At 40.7% G+C, this 23,059-nt stretch overlaps 1 protein-coding gene across 1 annotated transcript in view; it reads right to left on the bottom strand.

Moving 5' to 3' along the window:
* RBMS3 (RNA binding motif single stranded interacting protein 3) overlaps positions 1–23,059 on the bottom strand; it is a 1,276,696-nt gene that overhangs the window by 18,564 nt on the left and 1,235,073 nt on the right. Inside the window, exon 11 of the mRNA XM_073630281.1 lies at positions 1,899–2,009. Within this exon, the coding sequence (XP_073486382.1) occupies positions 1,899–2,009 (111 nt within the window). The remainder of the gene's footprint in view (positions 1–1,898; positions 2,010–23,059) is intronic.

Here is a 23,059-nt window from a genome sequence, read left to right as displayed (position 1 = left end):
AAGTTGTGACCATTGTTTTATTAGATTTGTGATCTGTCTTAATACAGGAGGATAATTGGTTGAGAATAAGTCAGAATGAGATGCTGTTAAATGAATTCCAAGATATGGGATTGATTTTTCTGCCCATGTGAATGGGAGTGCAGCCCTAGCCGGGATCAATTCCATGTTTGTGAGTGAAATATTAAGCACTAGGCATTTCTTAGGATTAATCATAAGGCCGGATAGGGCTGCAAATCCATCAAGAGCTGGTATTAAGTTAGGACCAGAGACCTGTGGTGATGATAGAAAAAGTAATATATCGTCTGCAAATATACATAATTTGTGTGTAATACCTCCTACTTCAATGCCAGTTATAGTTTGGTTTGTTCTGATGTATTGGGCCATGGGTTCGAGTATAAGGGCAAATAATAAGGGAGATAATGGGCAACCCTGTCGGGTACCTCTTTCGATATTAAAGGCTTCAGATTTGTATCCAGCATATTTTATATAGGCTTTGGGTTTATTATATAATGCTTTGATCCATGTTAAAAAGTGGGGTCCAAAACCCCATTTTTGTAATGAATATTGCATATATTGCCAGGATATTGTGTCAAATGCCCTCTTAATATCGAGAGATAGAAAACATAAAGGGATTTTCCGTTTTTTTAGCAATATGTGCCAATAACACTGCCCTGCGTATATTATCGCCTGCCTGTAAACTGTACTGTTTTCAATCATACAATAGTGTGTGAGCACAAACCTGTTTTCTTTTTAAATTTTCTGTGTAATTTAAGAGTGATCAGCCATTCTTAGTAGTCTGCATTTTGAAAAAAAAAACATCTTTTAGATTGTAATTGTTTAGTATTCTGAAAGTCCATAGGGTTCAATATTGAGTTGGTCCACCCTTTGAAGCTATAACAGCTTCAAACTGTCTGGGAAGGCTGTCCACAAGATTTAGGAGTATATCTATGTAAATATTTGAACATTCTTCCAGAAGTGCATTTGTTAGGTCAGGCACTGATGTTGGATGAGAATACCTGTCTCGCTGTCTCCGCTCTAATTCATCCCAAAGGTGTTTTATAGGGTTGAGGTCAGGACTCTGTGCAAGCCAGTCATGTTCCTCCACCCCAAACTCACTCATCCATGTCTTTATGGATATTACTTTGTGCACTGTGCGCAGTCATGTTGGAACAGGAAGGGGCCATCCCCAAACTATTCCCACAAAGGTGAGAGCATGAAATTGTCCAAAATGTCTTGGTATGCTTACACCTTAGGAATTCCCTTTACTGGGACTAAGTCCAACCCCTAAAAAACAACCCCACACCATAACCCCCCTCCACCAAATGATTTGAGCCAGTGCACAAAGCAAGGTCCATAAAGACATGGATGATCGAGTTTAGGGTGGAGGAACTTGACTGGCCTGCACAGAGTCCTGACCTCAACCCGATAGAACACCTTTGGAATGAATTAGAGCGGAGACTGTGAGCCAGGCCTTCTTGTCCAACATTAGTGCCTGACCTCACAAATACGCTTCTGGAAGAATGGTCAAACATTCCCATAGACACACTCCTAAACCTTGTGGACAGCCTTCCCAGAAGAGTTCAAGCTGTAATAGCTGTAAAGGGTGGGCCAGCTCAATATTGAACCCTATGGACCATGACTGGGATGCCATTAAAGTTTATGTGTGTAAAGGCAGGTGTCCCAATACTTTTGACAACATAGTGTATAATCAATACCTATTTTTTCAACCATTGGAGTTTCAAGATTAGTTTTGTACTTATGGATTTGTTATGCTTTGATCATGTTATGGATTTTTTATGTTGTGCTAATCTAATCGTGCCTCTGTATCTTAGTTGTCTATAGCCACTGAGATGGTTATTACTTTTCATCAACATTGTAGTTAGTCATGTAAGTCATACCGTTCCGGTTGTCCCCAAGGAAAGGTGATTCATTTGCTGGGCTAGAGGGCCCATCATACTGGCTTGCTGCATTGACATGGTGTGGTCCATCGTTGGTGTTATTACAGCACCCTAAAAAGAATAATGAAATATATTAAATGATATAGACAATTAACAGGTATGTGGCTTACATAATGTTTTATAATACTTCAGTGTAAAAAATGTTTTCACAATGCCATCAGAAACATGGCGGTGCAAGTGGAGCCACAACATTTCATTGCTTTTTTTGTTTTTTTTCAGCAAACATTTTTTATTAATAATTTTCAGTATATAATATAAATGTAAAAAGATATATTGATGGACATAAAAACTTACCATACCTCAAGCAATTGCTCACTCCAAAAACACAGGTAATTTGAGAAATAGGGATGAACATAAGTTCGGGAGTGAATGCCTGAACATCTTGTATAAGATTGGTATTATCTCTATTATACAGTATATGACAGCTTTACACTCTCAATGACTGTTAAGGATCTTGTCAGGTGCAGGCACTGTGGAGTCTTTGGCAACAAGTGATGTCCCATTGACGTACATGGATGGGGATTCCAGGATAAGCAAGAAAGCCAGGATAGTTAAAAAAAAGAATAACCACATGCCTGATGAAGAGGTCCTATGAGGCCCTAAAACATTCCACTCTTCCACTGTGATGTGATCATCTTAAATAAAAAATGTGGGCATTATTTGAAGATCCCTGATGTACTGGCAATAAGTAGGTTGTTCCATGATGTTACCAGCTTCCATCTGGCTGTTGCTGCAGCACCACTTACTTTATAGCCTACCACAGGAATGTGTGTGATAGGAATATTGTTTGCAGTTAAAAAAAACAAAAAAACATCTGGGGTTACCCCAATCCAAAACAGGTTCTTTATGTCTGGTATGAATGATTGCAACCACTCCAGTCACAGTGTCCCTGATCACACCAGTCACGGTGTCACTGTTCACCGCCACACCAGTCATATTGTGACAACAGGTCACCATTCCCATGACTAAGCTTTATGAGCAGAGTAAAAAACATTGGGGGAGTGGTCTGGTTGGAGCCCGGACTGAGGCTGTCATACAGCTACTTACAGGGTTTTGCAGAGATGTGCCACTTCCAGGAATTTTTCCCTTTCCATTAGATGTCTAGTTCTGGGATGAGTTCTGTCCTTGTCCACACTCCATGTGGTTGCTACATAAGAGGACTTGGTGGAGCCTTGAGCGGCACCTTTAAACTTAGTTTGGAGAATTGAGTAATTGTCATTCAAAATGTGACAGTGCTAAAATCTGAAAAATGGCCTGAGCTGGAAGGGGGTGAAGCAATCTAGTCTTAAAGTGGTTAACCAGTGTTGTTTCTCATCTGGGGCTTGAAAATAGAGTTGCTGATTAAAGTAAATTAGATCTTTTTCTGGAATAGGGTGGATTGACCCTTCTTAAAAGCTTTTAATTTGTGGGTTATTTTGGCAGAATAATTAGCAAAGATAAGCAGTTTATGCTCATCCAGGGAAAAGCCCTTTGCATAGTAGAAGACCCGTAGGATCGCTATTCTGCCTACAGTATATAGTTGAGAAACTTAACAGTGATCAGTCTTTGGGCCTTACAATCAGGATCTTTTGATCCCATTCAAAGTACCCTATCCACCTTCCATGGCAAAGTGAGGCCTGATATACAAGGAATTTTTACAAGGAATTTTGTGAGACCAAATACTCACTAGGTTTGTAGGATGATAGGTCTCTGGTAGGTCTATTATGCAGAAATTATTTTAGCAGAACTGATTCTATGTTTTGTTGTCTGTCAGCCAGAATATGTACTGTATATCAGGGGTCCCCAACCCCCAGGCCACAGACCTGTGCCGATCTGTGCTCTGTTAGCAGCCGGCCACACAGGCTGCACTGAAGGAGGTTCAGAGGGCAAGCAGAGAGATTATATCATTGCCCTTTCTGCATCACTGCTGTTGGGTCTGTCTTCTCACATCTTATAGGATGAAGGTCCATCCTATGGGATGTGAGAAGGTAGACCCAACAGCTGTGATTACAGGGTAATACCAACTGCGCATGTGCCGATTTCAACGCTCCTGATTGCTGGATTCTGTGGCACTGGGGAGAGACTGCAAGTTGTAAGTCTTTCACTACAAACAGAAAACTACACAATTACAAGTTCTTAAAAAGTGCAAATCTGCATCTGGTGTTGTGGTGGGAGGCTAGTGACAAGCTGCATCTGGTGACAGGTTATTGACAAGTTGCATCTGGTGGCTGAAATGGCAGGCTAGTGACACGAAGCATCTGGTGGCTGTGGTGGCAGGCTACAGTGGGAAGCTGCATCTGGTGACAGGCTAGTGACAAGCTGCATCTGGTGGCTGTGATGGCATGCTAGTGACACACTGCATCTGGTGGCAGACTTTAGTGGCTAGTGGCTCCCACTGATATATATTACAATGTAATATTAGAAATAACGCGCTTCAATCATCCTGACACTATAGGGGTTATTTACGAAAGGCAAATACACTTTATACTGCAAGTGCACTTCCAAGTGCACTGAAAGTGCACTTGGAAGTGCAGTCGTTCTAAATCTAAGGGGTAGATCTGAAATGAGTGAAAGCTCTGCTGATTTTATCATCCAATCATGTGCAAGCTAAAATGCTGTTTTTTATTTTACTTGTATGTCCCCTTCGGATCTACAGCGACTTTACTTCCAAGCGTACTTTCAGTGCACATTCAAGTGCACTTGCAGTGCAAAGTGGATTTTCCTTTAGTAAATAACCCCCTATATGTTGTCGGAATAATTAAGGCTCTAAAACCTGCCCCCCATCCTGGTCCTTCTAAAAATGTTCTTCCAGGAAACCAGTCTGTGGTGCAAAAAAGGTTGGGGAACCACTGCAGTATATGCTTGGCAGTGAGATTTTCAAATGTCAATGTAAAAAAATCAAATAATTAGGTACATTCTGTTTCACAGGCTCTAAAGCAGGGTACACACGTAGAGTTTTTTTTTTTTCATTCAACCAGTGGCTTGAACAGAAGAAAATCTCACAGATCCTCATATCTACACAAGTGATGTGAATGCAGGAATCTCCCCCACTAAGCTACTGTATTCTGACAGTGGGGATTCCCCCCTTTCGCAATACACTGATCAGCATTGCAGCCATTGGCTACATGCAGTGATTGAATGCTTATTTTCCAGCACAACAGTTTGACAGAAGCTGTTCTAAAGACTACTGAACTTCTGTTAAACAGAGAGTGGTACACACGTTCCAAAATTTGGCCAGTCCCTGCTTTTTTCCTTTAAGTGGTAGCAAACCCACTTTTTCATCTTTTACCTACAGGTAAGCTTGTAATAAAGCTTACCTGTAGGTACTGTAAATATCTCCTAAACCTGCAATGTTTAGGAGATATTCAGAGTACATGCAGCCAATGACGTCACCGGCACATGCGCTCTAAAGGTCCAGCATGCTATGCTGGACCTTCGGAGCCCATGTCGTAAACAGTGGCTCCCACACACATGATGTCATTGTGCCCCTGGCCACTCATGTAGCTGGAGGACGCAAACCCGCAAGGAAGAACGGATAAATATGGAAGGACGCTGTGTGCCCTCATTTTAAGGTAATTCTCTCATAATGTGCTAGTATGCGATGCATACTAGCACATTATGACATTGCCTTGCAGGGGATTTTTAATTTTTTTTTAACTACGCTTTACTACCGCTTTTATATATCTTAAACACATCAGATTTGTAGTTGAAAAGATGTCTGCAGATTGTATAAGAATTCTGTCTGTTCTTTCATTCATTTCGATGCATGGTTGATTTTGTTGGTAGGCTTACCAGGAACCTCATGTAACCTTGTTGCTATAAGTACATCTCTGTTATGTTATAATACATTTCCTGACAACACAGTGCATAAGACAAAACAAGGTGCAGCCTGTAAACCAATAGGGAAATTATATTACCCTTGAGTAATGGAGGCTGTTTACTTCCCAGACAAAGGGCTGTATTATACATAGACTCCCAGTGACATTTACACAACATTAAGCATCTATGTCTCTTTATTTACAGTTATTTCAATATATGCATTTTTAAACTATTTGATTCCATCTTGGCTAATATAATCACAATACGCCTCTGCAGTGTTGTAAATATTTGTAATATGTTATTGGGGTTTTTTTTTCATTGTTTTTTGCTAAGATGATTTTGAAAATATATTTCTCTAAATTCTTCCAAAGAAAGCATGAAACTATATTGTTATAAATAAATGCAGTGATCAGCAAGGTCTCATCAAGCTGACAATACACAATTTTACAAAGACATGGTGCTTATATTTATTCACAGCTTTTCTGATGCTTACTGCCATGCTGTTTAAGTTAAATTACCAGGGGAAATCCCAGAGTTTCAAATGTAGCTAAGGCAAAAAGTATCGGCTAGGGCTATCGCTCAATTTTTAATGAGAACTCACAAGTTCACAAGTGTGACAAATTAGTTCCTTAGAACAACTGACTTCTGAAAGGGTAACTCCATGCAATTCCAACCAGTTGAGGTCAGTGGAAAAGGAAGGATAAGAGTATTGTGTAAATTAAATTCTCCTTTGTGTCCTTCTTCCTCTTACATTAGAATCAGAAGACAGGTGTCTTTTTGGTAAAATCGGCACTGAAAAGAATGTTATTTATTTATCTATATTAACCAATTTTATTTACCCCTCAATGCTTAGTTTTGCTTAGTTGCGTGGTGTTACCTTTTAACCCCCGTCCCCACTGAATGCGGCCTTGAAATTGCATTACTTCAGTGTTATTTCAAAGCTGCAGGACAGTGCAATTTCATCTGCAGCTTGCTGACATCTGTGCGACTTCATGATGTCAATACAAGTTGCAAATGAAATTGCAAAAAATAGTGCAGGACCTATTTTTAAAATCGTGCTCCTTCAAATCACAGTGATTAAGACAGTGCCACAGAAATACATTAGATGCCACTTTAGGTGCGATTTGGAAATCACATGTTGCATCTTAAGTCGCACTGGTGTGAACGGAGGCTAAAAGGGATTTTCCTGTTTCACAAACAAACTCAAGTAAAGCAATACTTTCTAAGGCTTGGTTCATACCTATGCAGTTTGCTTTTGATACATTTCTGCAGTGCTTTTTGATGCGTTTTGCATTTTTTTGATGGAACTTTTTTTTTACAAAAGTGCGGAACCTCTATGGGGGCAACTTTTTCACCCTCCTTTATGGGTTGTTGGGAGGAGATATTCATTTTTTTTTCCGATCCCAATATGGCATGGAAATGACAGACTCTCAAAACATTTTATGCAGTGCATTGATGAGTTTTACATATGAGCATTAAAGTAAGGTAATAGATTTTTGGTAATTACTAGAAGGTAATAGTGATACAGAAGAGATCACTAACAAAATGTATTGTAAGGCTAGTGCTGGCAATTGTACTCTGCAGGCAACTAACTGCCATCCTGCACACACTATCAAGGCTATACCTGTGGAAGAGTTCACTTGAGCCAGAAGGAACTTCTCCAAAGGAAGCCTTTACTCAAGAATGATAAAAAAAAACATACACTAAAGAGTAAAAAAAAAGGTTATTTCAATGCCCTAATTCAAAGAGGGAAGAACATTGCTACTAATAGATTAAGAGATACTCTTAAATGATGTAAACACAGAACAAATATAATACGAGAGATAAATAGGTTACATTTGTTACCTCTTATTCTGAAGAATATCATGCTGTAATTTGCATTAGTGATACACATTGACCTGTTTTAGGCTCCATTCAAACTTGTGCAACATAAAAATTGTGGGATTTCCATTTCAACTTTACAGTGCAACTTGATGTGACTTTGATGTGACTTTTATGCAAAGTCCTTCCATGACCTTCGGGCCTCATATACATTTTGAGGGGAACCCCATGCCAAAATTAAAAAAAAAGGCGTGGGGCCCCCCAAAATCCATACCAGACCCTTATCCAAGCATGCAGCCAGGCAGCTCAGGAAAGGGGGGATGAATGAACGCCCCCCCTCCTCAACCAAACCAGCCCACATGCCCTCAACATGGGGGAGTGCTTTGGGGCAGGGAGGCTCTGCCCCTCCAAAGCACCTTGTTTCTATGCTGATGCAGACAAGAGCCTCTTCCACACAACCCTGGCCACTGGTTGCGGGGTCTGCAAGCGGTGGGCTTATCAGAATCTGGAAGCCTCCTTTAACAAGGGGACTTCCAGATTCTGCCCCCCCCATGTGAATGAGTAGGTGGTACACAATACACCTTCTCATTCACCAAAAAAAAGTGTCCAAAGTAAACAAAAACACAATACAGCAATACAAGTTTTGACAAGTCCTTTATTAAAAAAAATAAAAAATCCAAAAGATTTCCCCTTCGCTGTAGATCCATCGTCAATCACGATGCCTACTGCCACCCCAAAAAAACCTACGAAGGCTCCAGCCACCTGACAGCTGTTAAATAACCAAGGGGTAGGGCCATCCAGCGAAGTCACTGGGTGGCCTTGTGTCATCACAAACTGAGGGCATGCTGGGTCAGTGACATCATGAGGGTCAGTGCCACCCAGTTATGTTACCAGGTGGCCCCACTTCCTAGTTATTTAAGAGGTGTCAGATGGCAGAGCTGGCAGGCGGTGGAAGCCTTCGTCGGGACAGGAGGTTTCTTTTTTTCTGGGTCAGCAGTGGTAGCGGGCGTCGTGATTGACGATGGATCTGCACCAGGGGACTTTTTTTAAATGTTTTAAATAAAGGAATTGTCAAAAACTGCCTACTGTCATTTTTACACTACACTGTTTTTTGGTAGGGGTACTATGTACCCCATTCTCATTCACATGGGGGGCAGGATTTGAGTGCCCCCTTGTTAATGAGGGCTTCCAGATTCCAATATGCCCCCCGCCTGCATATCCCCACAACCACCAGCCAGGGATGTAGGGAAGAGGCCCTTGTCTCTATCAACATGGAGACAAGATGGTTTGAGGGGTGCAGAGCCCCCCTGCCCCAAAGCTTGCTTGTCCCCCCCCTTTCCTTACCTGCTGGGCTGCATGATAGGATAAGGATCTGGTATGGATTATGGGGGGAACACATGCCATTTTTAAAAAAACATTTTGGTGTGACCCCATTTTTTCATTTATTTTTAATTGCTGGTATTCTTTTCAAAAGTCGCACACAAATTGCATGTGTATCATGGAGGTGCAACCTTAATGTGACTTTTGGGGATTTGCATTGAAGTCTATGGCCCTCAAGTTCCATGAAAGTCAGACCAAAGTAGTGCAGGAACTACTTGAAGTCGCAGAGATATGAACGGTTATCATGCAGGACATGGGAAACATGGGGTGAGGCTTGTCATGCAACTTTGAGTTCCAAAGTCGCATGACAAGTCGCACAAGTGTGAATGGACTAATATTTGGATAAGAGCTTACATAACATTTCGAATGAAGGGTACTGCTACTCAAGTAAAAGGGCTCCCACCCCCAGATCACAATTGACCCCTAGTCTTTTTGGGTCTAAGTCCACACAATATAAGACATGGCTATTAGTGAGAGGTTCAAACTGTTGTGGGGTGAGAATCTGCCAATATTGTCAGGTGCACACTGCCAGTAAAACAGTAGTTTCTTTCTCCACAGATAAAAGTTTTTTCATTCAGCATTGCATTATTTTAACACCAAAAATGCTATTGATTTGATTCAGTGCAGTGCTTGCTCCCTACAATTTGTTGGATGTACTATTCGACCCTTAAGAATCCACATAGAAGAACATTTTTATGCCACAAACAAAGAAAAAGCAACGCAGATTTTCAGCATGTCAAAGGGGGTTATTTACGAAAAGGCAAATCCACTTTGCACTACAAGTGCACTGCAAGTGCACTTGGAAGTGCAGTCGCTGTAAATCTGAGGGGTAGATCTTAAATGAGGGGAAGCTCTGCTGATTTTATCATCCAACCATGTGCAAGCTAAAATGCAGTTTTTTATTTTCCTTGCATGTCCCCATCAGATCTACAGCAAGTGCACTTTTAAGTACACTTGCAGTGCACTTGTAGTGCAAAGTGGATTTGCCTTTCGTAAATAATCCCCAAAGCATTTTAGAGAAATCTGTGCAGGTAATATGTCTACCTTCCCCTTCTGTGGGAAAGAGAGGTGTCATGGATCTTCAAATTGAATATGAACACCGTCCAGATTTGAATTTATATTTTAAATAGTCAATTTATGTTCTCTTTTGTTCCAGCACACTTACTCCACAGTACTCATTTAATCAATCTATGTGAAGCATCGGATAAAAGTGTAGCGCTATAGAAAGGTGGGCTATAAGCCCAATTTCATGAAAAAAACAGTGAATAATAATGTAAAATTTCCATATAAAATAACAAAGTGAATAAATACAAAAGATAGTGTCAATCTATACGTGGTACATATAGGAAGTATTGGTAATGATGCCAACACAGGAAATGCTGCAACCAAAACTTCAGTATGTATATAATCCAAGTCTACAGCAAAAAGTTCCACTCAGTGAAAACGTGTCTATCCGTAGAAACAAATAAGTGACTGTGATCAAACCACCACCGTGAGTAGAGGAGGCTTACCAGAATGTTTGAACACGCCAGGGCATATACTCTGCGTGTCAAACAAGCTTGTGTTATGGTGGATGGATTCTGGTGATGTTGATTTCTGTATATCGGAGATAACCTGCTCACACTCCAATGAGGACGTGTGGGAAATGACCTCTCAGAAATCCACAGATGTAAAAGTGGCAGAGGAGAAAGCAGAGAGGGACCACATAGTGTAATTCTGTAACATCAAATGAAAATTTAATAAAATTGAGAACACTCACATGATAATAGGATAAAAGTCAAATAGGCAGCAGTGGGGATCTTTCCGACGCGTTTCATCTCCAAGGACATCGTCTGGGGTGTCCCTCCACTGCTGCACTCCAAAAATATATAGGCAATATGACCCCCATCATGAAAATCAAGTCCACGAGTGTTTTGCAATCTCTTCCCTAGAATACTTCCGGTGTCTCCAAGATGGCGTCTCAGCGTGTGCTCCACAGCGTGTGATAGCCAATGACTGCCAACTCGTTGCAGTCTTTTTTCGACCTACTTAACTGTAATGACAGAGGTATTTCTTTGACCTACAATTCTAGCACAGATAAGATTAATTTTCTAGATCTCCAAATTCGGATTGTCAACAGACAATTCAAATTTCAAATCTTTTTTAAATCAACAGACAGAAATGGCTTCATCCCTGTGGATAGCTGCCATCATCCATCGTGGCTCCAATCCATCCCACGAAGTCAGTTTCTACGGTTACATAGAAACTGTACTATTATAGAATCCTTTAGAGCACAAGCTGATATACTCAAAGTCCATCTATTGGACAAGGGAAATAACCCTGTGGATGTTGACTGAGAACTTTCACGAAGTATGGAATTAAACAGAGAATACTTATTAGCCATCAAGCCTAAAGGTGACACTGATGACAGCTTTAAGTGGTCCCTGATGACCTCTTTCTCCACCCAATCGAGTCAAATTAAAGCTATCTTTGCCAGACATTGGAACATCCTTAAAAATGATCGTATTTTAGGTTCATCCCTACCAGACCAAGCTAGAGTTGTTTTTAGAGGGGCACCCACACTACAAAGTAAAATAGCTCCTAATATTATAAATCCTCCTTCACGGCCGTCATTCTTTCACCATTTGACTGGCTTTTTCCCGTGCAGGAAGTGCACGGTATGTCAACATAACTCAGGAGTTGGACGTAGAGTAGTTGATTTTAGATCCACTGTCACTAATAAACAATATTCGATTAAACATTTCTGTACCTGCACAACCCACTATATAGTGTATCTAATCACCTGCCCATGCGGGACGCAATATGTGGGCTGCACTATCCGCACATTTTCGGTGAGAGTTGCAGAACATATCGCCTTAATCAAAAGTGGAGATACGAAACACACTGTGCCCAGACACTATAGGGCACATCATGACCGTGACCCTAAGGGAACCTCCTTTTTGATAATTAACAGGTACATTGCCCCTTGGAGGGGAGGAGCCAGAACCAGGGGTGTCTCACAACTTGAGATGTACTGGATCTATGAATTGCATTCCTACTCGCCTTTTGGCATGAATATAGATTGGTACATTAATTCCTTTATCAGCAAAGCTTGACATTATCCATTTATTAGTAATGCTGATTCATACTAATTAACTTTCTTTCTCTTTTTTGTTTTAATTTGTAATTTTCAACTTGTAATTTTGATTTACCATTTGTACATATGCCTTAATTTGAGGATCTAGTTCATGAGTGGCTAGATATAATTAAATTTTTTTTTTTCAATTTACCAACCCAACCTATTATTATTATGCCAGTATAGTTTTAATTTGTTTTTTCACTCAACAGCCACGGACACGTTGGTTTTGTTGTGTACATTTGACCATTGATAGTTATTTGTTACAGTCAGTGCACCAATATAACATGTTATATTTTGTTTTTTTGTCTAGCAGAGGAGATAGGAGAGAACACCTATGTGTTATCTGTCTTTCTCTTCTTTTTTTTTTGGCATCAGTATGCATTTTTATTATTTCCTTTTTACCCACGTCATGATTGGGTGTCCCCTTATCCCTATGATGTTAATTCCATGATTTCCCCTTCCATTTCAATAGTACACATACACGCCATGTGGACATCACTGCGCATGTGTCACAGCGCAGATACGTGAGTCCATGACATTTTACGTAGGAGATGGAACGCATACCAACCAAGGACGTGGACCGCACTCGGCTCTGTCTGATCTCAGACTGTCCCTCCTCACTGACATACATGCCCACCTCTCTGTTTTGACAAGCGGAGCTGTTGTGCATGCTTTGCATGCTTGCGCTGACAGTGACGAGTGGGTGCGGCTGTTGGGGTTTGGCCGGCCATCCCGTCTCCTTACATGGTTCCCTCTCCGATAGCGGAGACAGAGCTTGAAACGCACTTCCATATTGGCTATCATATGCTGTGGAGCACATGCTGAGATGTCATCTTGGAGACACCGGAAGTATTCTAGGGAAGAGATTGCAAAATACTCGTGGACTTGATTTTCATGATGGGGGTCATATTGCCTATATATTTGTGGAGTGCAGCAGTGGAGGGACACCCCGGACGATGTCCTTGGAGACAAAACGCATCGGAAAGGTCACCACTGCTGCCTATTTGACTTTGTACAAGTGCTTTTTTATCCTATTATCATGTGAGTGTTCTCAATTTTATTAAATTTTTATTTGATTTTATGGAATTACACTATGTGGTCCCTCTCTGCTTTCTCCTCTGCCACTTTTACATCTATGGATTTCTGAGAGGTCATTTCCCATGCGCCCTCATTGGATTGTGAGCAGGTTATCTCCGATCTACAGAAATCAACATCACCAGAATCCACCCACCGCAACACAAGCTTGTTTGACATGCAGAGCATATGGCCTGGCGTGTTCAAACATTCTGGTAAGCCTCCTCTACTCACGGTGGTGGTTTGATCACAATCACTTATTTGTTTCTACGGATAGACACGTTTTCACTGAGTGGAACTTTTTGCTGTTGAACACCACAATTTTATATCTATAGACTTGGATTATATACATACTGAAGTTTTGGTTGCAGCATTTCCTGTATTGGCATCATTACCAATACTTCCTATATGTACCACGTATAGATTGACACTATCTTTTGTATTTATTCACTTTGTTTTTTATATGGAAATTTTACATTATTATTCACTGTTTTTTTCATGAAATTGAGCTTATAGCCCACCTCTCTATAGCGCTACACTTTTATTTGCATGTCTTTTTCGCCATTTATCTAATTTGGTGTGTTAGCTGCTTGCGATTTGGAGTAGCGCAAAATTATGTTATATTTTATGTGAAGCATTGGTAATTAGTCAATGATAATAGTCCTCTGGATTTCCCATTAAGCCATTTATCGTTCTTCTAATAACCTTTTTATTGTCAACAGACAGTTATGACTAAGGCCAGTGTGGCTGAAACACGTCAGCATGTATAATTTGTTGGATTTTAATTCTGATGTGCTAATAAATCATTTCCTACATTTTAGATCTGGCCATGTTGCTGACTATTTAATAGACTCAAGTGTTGGATGTTTGATAGAGGTACTGGCTTGCCTCATCTATGCACTAGGTGGAGAGGTTGAGCCCAGAGAGTTTTAGATTTATATTGAAGGAACCCCTGAAGGTGTTGGCTGCTGGAGAAAACACTTACCATAATTTTTCTTTCCTGATGGACTCCATGGCAGCATATATTTGGGTAGCTCCGCACTCACTCCTACTCCATAGGATCCACTCCCATAAATTTGCAGACTGAGCCAGAGGTATTCCGTAACTAGCCTACACATGACACTGGAAGGAAACGCCTGCTGCCATGGAGTCCATCAGGAAAGAAAAATGACGGTAAGTATTTGATAGGAAAGTTTCTGTTTTCCTGACAGACTCCCATGGCAGCATACATTTGGGAGCTAACTAGCCACACAAACATCACGTGCATGAGTGCTAAACAAAAGACAGTTTTAATTTTCACCATTGACAGACAGCATTTAAGGCCAAAAGTAACAGAAGACAAATATGCTGGCTCAATGCAAAAGTGAGCCATGAGGAGGACAAAAAAGGAATGTGGCCTCTGGCTCTACCTGAAAATTTATGGGAGTGGGGTCCTATGGGGTAAGAGTGAGGGTGAAGCTACCCAAATGTATACTGCCATGGGAGTCTGTCAGGAAAGGAAAATTACGGTAAGTGTTTGATATGCAATTTTCCATTTTCTCCAGCAGCTAACACCTTAGGGAAGCAAAGTGGCAACTTTTCATGCTGGGTTCACACTATTGCCACTTTTGCTGCATGCGGTTCACAGTTCACCATTTCAGATCCGATCTCAGCCCGACTTTTTGGCTGAATTCAGACCTGAAAAGAACCAAAAGATGCACAGGACCCCTGTGCAAATTCGCACTGGAGCCACAGTGGAGATCTGTGAATCGGCTCCATAGAGAGCCGGTCACAATCTCCTGCTATTGCGAATTGGATGTGGGGAACTCACATCCAATTCGCACTAGTATGAACCCAGCCTGAAAGATCTAAAAGAGATTATAGCCTAGTCTAAAGTATGAAGTCCAGTGCACTTTTGGGAAATCCTGATCCTTATCTCACCCTTCTTCCCATACCCACATGTTCAATAAACTTCTTTAGATTTTTAAATGGACTGGCAGCCATTTCCCATTGTCCTGTAAGTGCACTTAGGAAATTGTTAATGTAGCATTTGGAAACTGAAAATCAATATACATTTGTAACTATTAAAGATCAGTACAAATAGTGCTACACTAGATTATACACTTACAGGTTATTTATTTAAAATTCATGTAAAAAACACTTTCCTGCTGACAGATTTCTACTCTTGTCAAACAGTTCCTTTAAGTGTTTGATCCTTTTTTGCTATCTTTAGTGAGTATAAAGGAAAATCTGGTAAAAAAATTTGAGGCAGAGCTGGGGAAGAGAACAATATTGCTGTTAGTTGCTTACAAAGTAACATCTGGCATCTCTTTTGCAAGTGAAGTTACATTAGTTTCTGTCATGACACCTGTGAAAAGTGCTTCAGTAGTTCACGCTAGACAATAGCTGTGTCAAAACGTGAGAAGCAGATAACATAATTTGGTGTAGCACACAATTTTGTCAAGCTCTGATAAATTTAGTAATATTTAACAGAATCATTATTATATTAGTTATAAACAACACACTCCATTTTGGTATTCTGAATCAACACAGCTTAAACTATGTTAGGAAAAGGCTTGAAACTTGTCTCAAAACATAACCTATGTTGGACAAACTCAAATAGGGCTTGAAATTACACATGATGTCAGTATTTATGACCAGGAAAGTACACAAATGTCAACCTCCTCTCCCTGCAGCTGTGAAACTTGCACTGAGTTTGAGTAATATTTTAAAAGCTTCATTCTAGCAGGTTTTTAACGGTAGCGTTTTCACTTTACTGTGTTTCAGTACATCAGTGACTGACAATTTTGCTTTTCTAACAGGAAAACTGAAACCAAAACTACCCAGATGACATTACCCTTAGGCTACTATTTATCTACATCATAAATAATACACTTCTCTACAGATGTTCAAGGGTCTGGCAGCAGTAAGAGTAGGGTAAAAAGCCATGATTAGGGATGAACCGAAAACTCCCCAGTTTCGTTAGCACTAGAACTTGTGAACAGGCAAAAAATTTGTGTCTATGGGACGTGAACGTAAAAAATAAAATGTGCTCATTTGAAAGGCTTATGTGCAAGTTATTGACATAAAAAGTGTTTCGGTACCTGGGTCCTGCCCCAGGGGACATGTATCAATGCAAAAAAAGTTTTAAAATTGCCGTTTTTTTGGGAGCAGTGATTTTAATAATGCTTAACGTGAAACAATAAAAATGAAATATTCCTTTATATATCATGCCTGGGGGTGTCCTTAGTATGCCTGTAAAGTAGCGCATTTTTTCCATGTTTATAACAGTACCACAGCAAAATGACATTTCTAAACGAAAAATGTCATTTAAAACTGCTCTCGGCTGTAATGTATAGTCGGATCTCGGCAATATAGATAAAAATACCAAAAATACCAAAAAATAAATGGTGTGGATGCCCCCCAAAAGAATCCATACCAGGCCCTTCAGGTCTGGTATGGATATTAAGGGGAACCCTGCACACATTTTTTTTTTTAAATGGTGTGGGGGTCCCCCAGGCCCCCAGGCACTATATACTCTGAACAGCAGTATATATACTATACAGCCTCCGCTATATACTGTGCAGAAAAACTGGGCCTTAGGTGTTGGTGGTACCAGAACACTGTAACCCCTCACAGTTACTCTTGTTGGGGGGAGGAATGGACCCTGCTGTGAAATATTATTAAAAAATGTAATTACATGGCCCTGTTAAACAGGGATAGAAAAATTGGGCCTTTGGTTTTGGTGGGACCAGCACACTGTAAGCCCTCACAGTTACTCTTGTTGGGCACAGGAATGGGCCCTGCTTAACTACTATTTCAAAAATAGTAATTACATGCCCCTGGTAAAAAGGGGCAGAAAAATTGGGCCTTTGGTTTTGGTGGTGCCACAACACTGTAACCCCTCACAGATACTCTTGTTGGGTGTAGAAACGGAACTGCTGTGAAATATTTTATCAAAAATTTTAATTACATGCCCCTGTTAAACAGGGGCAGAAAAATTGGGCCTTGGGTGGTGGTGCCCTAAACCAAAAATATTGTTGGAAGTTAGCATCATAAAGATTGAGGAGGAATATGATAGTCAGCATAGGCAGTCTTCAAGGGATCCCTGATCCATAGCAAATTCCATCAGTTACATCAGAATCAGGTGCCTGATAGCTGCTGATCCAAGACTAATTAATTTTTATGAATGTGAGCCTATTAATGGAGTCTGTGGACAGGCGCACTCTTTGATCCATTACAAACCCTCCAGCAGCACTGAATGTGCATTCAGAAAGCACACTGGATGCAGGACAGGCCAGTAGCTCAATTGCATATTGAGCAAGTTCTGGCCAGTGGTCCATCCTCAAGACCCAGTAACTAAGTGGATGCTCTGTTGGAAAGGTCTCCAAGTATGCTCTTGCTCCTAGATATTCCTGCACCATATAATGCAGACGCTGGCGATGGTTGCTTCAACCGATCAGACCTTGGCACTGAGGACTGAAAAATTGTTTAAAGGCATTGGTCAGCCGCCCACCTTCTCTACCACTCTTCTCTGACTGAACGGAGCCTCAGCAACATGTTGTCCAGCACCAGGAAATGGCAACTGTAACGGATCCCCGTCGCACTCCGCTTAAGTTCTTCCATCAGTACACAGCCTCCTCCACTCTGGACCTTCGAATATCAGATTTTTACAGCCAAATATTGTAACCAAGATCCAGATGAGACTAGCTCAGTTACACAGCTTTAACATGGACTGTTTATTTTGAGATCTCACACAAATATATACACCAGAATGACAATACAAACTGTAACCAGAAACCTAATTAACAGGAGCTAATTAACTAATCGTTTAGATGGCCTAGGTGACTCCGAGGCATGACCTTTCAGGACAGACTTGCCGTCTTTTAGCTCAGAAGAAACAATCAACATTATCATAAATATAAACACAGCTAACCTTATCTAAATAGCAGAAGCTAATTACAATTAACAATACAAACAGTGATCTCCCCCCTCCTCAGCCTAGTAGGCAACAAACTATAGTGGGAGTAGACTGTTCGGCTCCTACCCAGTTCTAGAGGCCTGTGATCAGCTCTTTATATATATCCTGATATTGTGGAAAAATATTACTGTTATATTTAAGTAACCACCTTCTCATTGTCCATTAAACAGCTGTCCATCTTTTTTCTCATTCACCCTGTGACCCTAATGGACACAGGGTACCTTAGACATAGGAGGTGCATGGGGAGCTGAAACAAGGGTTTCCCAAGCTCTCCAAGGGATTCTGGGTTCCACAGGCCCTCCCATCACAATTAGATACTGTGTACACCGCGCGCACTGTATTAGAAACTGTACTATGGCTGCACTGTATTGTGTACTGTGTACACCACCAGAAGTATAGTAGAAACTGTACACACTGTATTAGATACTGTGTACACCACCAGAAAAGTAGTACTAACTAGACATGTGCGATTAGTTTCGTACGAATCGAAAATTCATACAAATTTCTGGAAATTCGTACATTTGTACGATTCCGAACTACGAATTTTTATGCATACGAATTCTGTACAAAATATGAAATTTTGTTTACGAATTTCGGATCCAAATTCATAACGAACATTCGTAATTGTTACGAAAAGGTAACGCACCTAAAAGTTAAAAACCCAGGAAGTCTGCACAGCACAGGGATAGTGGGAGCCCCTCATAATGATAAATTCATCATAACGAAAATTCACAATTGTTACAAAAAGTTAACGAACCTAAAAGTTAAAACCCCAGGAAGTCAGCACAGCACAGGGATGGTGGGAACCCCTCATAATGAGCACAACGGGTGTACAGACCTGGGAACTCAGCATAGGGTTGGTGGGAACCCTATGGGAATTTCTATGCTTACAAATTTTATACAAAATATGAAATTTCATTAACGAATTTTGGAATTTCGGATCCAAATTAACAGAAACATGACTGGTGTGTTGTTCAGCAATCAGAGGAAGTCAGCACAGCACAGGGATGGTGGGAACCCCTCATAATGGGCACAGCGGGTGTACACTCAGACCCGGGAACTCAGCACAAGGATGGTGGGAACCCCTCATAATGGACACAGCAGGTGTACATACCTGGGAACTCAGCACAGGGATGGTGGGAACCCTATGGGAATTTCTGTGCTTACAAATTTTATACGAAATACGAAATTTCGTTAACGAATTTCGGAATTCCGGATCCAAATTCCGTCACAACAGAAATGTGATTGGTGTTTTGTTCACCAATCAGAGGAAGTTAGCACAGCACAGGGATGGTGGGAACCCTCATATTGATAAATTCATCATACCAAACATTCGTTATTTTTACGAAAAGTTAACGAACCTAAAGGTTAAAAACCCAGAAAGTCAGCACAGCACAGGGATGGTGGGAGCCCCTCATAATGACCGATTCGTTATTTTGCAAAAAGTTTACAAATCTAATGAAAATTTGTATTTCGTATGAATCCGAATTGAATTTCGGACAGGAATTACGAAATACGAATTAAGTTTCGTACGAAACGGAACAAAACGAAACAAATTTATTGACGGCACACATATCTAGTAGAAACTGTACACACTGTATTAGATACTGTGTACACCATCTGAAGTGTATTAGAAACTGTTCACACTGTATTAGATACTGTGTACACCGCCTGCACTGTATTAGAAACTGTACAGCGGCTGCACTGTATTTTATACTGTGTACACCACCAGAAGTGTAGTAGAAACTGTACACACTGTATTAGATACTGTGTGCACCGCCTGCACTGTATTAAAAGCTTTACTATGGCTGCACTGTATTCTTTATTGTGTACACCACCAAAAGTGTAGTAGAAACTGTACACACTGTATTAGATACTGTGTACACCGCCTGAAGTGTATTAGAAACAGTAGACCACGAAATGCACTGTAGATATAGGCTACAAAGAATGCAGAGTATATATACCCTGTTTCCCCCGAAAATAAGAACTGGCGTGATTGTCGGTGATGGCTGCAATATAAGCCCTACCCCCCAAATAAACCCTACCCTGTTTCCCCGAAAATAAGCCCTACCCTGAAAATAAGACCTACAAGGACTTTAACTAGGGCTTATTTGGAGGGTAGGGCTTATATTGCAGCCATCACCGACAATCACGCTAGGTCTTATTTTTGGGCAAACAGGGTATATATATATATATATATATATATATATATATATATATATACAAGACTGTTTATATACTGTATATTAATACACCACCTGAAGTGTATTACAAATAGTACACCACCGAATGCACTGTAAATATAGGCTTCACTGGATGCAGAGTATATATATATATATATATATATATATATATACACACACACGAGACTGTATATATACTAGCCTAAATATCAAATACAGTGCCACTAACTGAATAACCTGTCTGCTTAATCTAACGCAAGCTATCTCTCTGTCCACTCCAACAACACTACACACGGCTGCCATGTAAGCAGCCTTATAAAGTGTGGGGCGTGGACTTAGTCCCCCTGTGACATGATTGGCCAAAGGCACCCTGTCTTTAGTCAATTATGGCTCTCTCAGCAGAGCACGCTGTGATTGGCCAAAGAATGCAGGTCAGGTACATGCTTTGGCCAATCATCATACAGCAATGCACAGTGATCTTGCAGTGCATTATTTGGCATTCCACGCCGCTCAAATTCCCCGCAAACGCCCCCATAATGTTCACTGTTCTGCGAACAGGCGAACACTCGATGTTTGAGTCGAATCTATGTTCGGCCCGAACATTGAGCTCATCCCTAGCCATGATATACTGTACATACAGTATATATATATATATATACGTCTGATAGTTTGGTCGTCCAATGCTCCGGGATTTGAATTACAGCTATGTGCCATTCGAATCTTAATGTTATAACTCAGAACAAACACCAGGCAGGCTGTATGTAAGTTCAAACAGGAATCTCACATTTATTGGATGCACACAACACACTTTTATAAATAGCAGTTTGAACACCCCACCCAATCAGCCACTTTCCTATTGCTCAATAGTAAAGTACACTCTAGTCTTCACTTAGGCCCTCTTGGCCATGCAAATGAGGACTTGAAACAGGGTCAGCAGGGATTGGTCCGATAGTTTGAATAGGAGGGTTGATCTGTGTACTGACACAGAGAAGTCCCAGGAGGTAATTAAAGTACATAAACAAACGGTCAAACACAGAACAATGCCTTCCTTCCAGACCACGGAGCCATCTGGAGGGGGTTAGCTTTAAGACAGGGAGGAGGACCCACCACTGTGTAATAGAAATAAGGAGAAATACTTCAGTATTTCAAGGATCATGATATAGATGTATATACATATAGGCGTGTGGAGGTGGTGTGCCGGCTGTGCCTAGGCACACCCTAATCCAGGGGCAGTTCCAGGGGGACTGTTCCCATCTCTGCGACCATATTTGGGGGTTGTACACATTGACTGGCCTTACTGCATTTTTTAAAAATGGAAGTGTTTGTTTCTATTGATAAGCGTCTATTTATTAAAAAATGGTTTATTAAATTTCAAAATGTATAGAGAGAGAGAGAGAGAGAGAGAGAGAGAGAGAGAGGAGATTTGCGTCTTTAGGGGTGTGAGTTACTCCTGGCCTGAAGATCTTCTGTGGGGACATCTCTCGGCTGTGGGGGCAAATGGAAGGTATTGTACCAATCAAGCAATTCCAGCAAGGGCAAATCCAAGGTCTCGCAAAAGGATAAGTCCTCTGGGACACGTAGGTTGACCGTGCCTCCAATACCCATGGCTGAAAGGCAAAAGGGGAATTTCCAGTGGTAGGTAAATCCACAGAAGCGCAGCAGCTACAGAAGGGGCCATAAATCTTGGAAATGTTGAAGGGTGATAGGGGAAAGATTTTGGTAAATATGGATGACTGCCCCATTGTAGATGATGCAGCGTCTGCCCGTTGCCCTCTGCAGGATTTCTTCCTTTAACTGGAAATTAATGAGGCAGAACACTACATCCCTGGGAGGATCAATGTCTCTACTTCTAGTTCTTAGGGCAGTTGAAGGCATTCCATGTCTACAGGGGATTCATGGGGTCTGCCTAGGAGATCATTAAAGATTGCGAGCACCGTCTGCGATAACTGGTTGGGTTCTACAGACTCTGAGAGACCTCTCACACGCAGGTTGTGGTAGCACCCTCGGTTGTCCAGATCCTCCATGTGTCTGTGCATCTCAGGAGTCAGTGACCTCCTTAACTTGGCAGACAGAAAGCAGGGCCTCAATGAGCTGGAGTCCAGGACTTAGACAGCCATCATGGACCAGGGCCAGACCACGCCCCCCTGCATGCTTTCAATTTTGTGCGTAATTTGGGTGCACATTAATATGTGAGTGAAATATTTGTTTTTTTAATAAATTATCTTAAACTTATAGTGAGTACAATGTAGCATTGTCTTCCTTTTACATGCTGAGTATTTGAAAATAGAGTCAGATATTGAGGAAGCAACCATCTAAGGAAGCTATTCCTATGAAAGCCTAACCTAGCTGAAAGGGGAATGCCATTAATAACCTTTTATAGTCTTATAAATACATCTCTTAAGGTGAGAGGGTATTCACATGGGTAGTATTGCATTGTCCACTGGGATCTTTTTCTATTCATCTAATTAAAGCAACTTTATGGAGTTTATTTTTGCAATCGAGATTGCACACAGATTGGATTTATGTATGGGATAAATTTACACATAAACAGTTTTGCATATCACTGAGCACAGAATTTCTCACTATTGCATTAGTGATCATAATTTATTTGATTTTTATGTTTTTTATAACACTAATATTTGATTTAGTTGATACATACATTGATAATTTATTTTTACATTTAGTTATGTTTATTGGATATTGATGCATAGATGATAGGATTTATTTATATTCACTATATGATATTGAACTGTGTTATAGAATAGTA

This window comes from Aquarana catesbeiana, linkage group LG05 (assembly GCF_042186555.1).
Source record: "Aquarana catesbeiana isolate 2022-GZ linkage group LG05, ASM4218655v1, whole genome shotgun sequence".
NCBI classification, from domain to species: domain Eukaryota; kingdom Metazoa; phylum Chordata; class Amphibia; order Anura; family Ranidae; genus Aquarana; species Aquarana catesbeiana.
The sequence above is the reverse complement of the archived record's forward strand: the minus strand, read 5'-3'. Positions and strand labels throughout refer to the sequence as shown.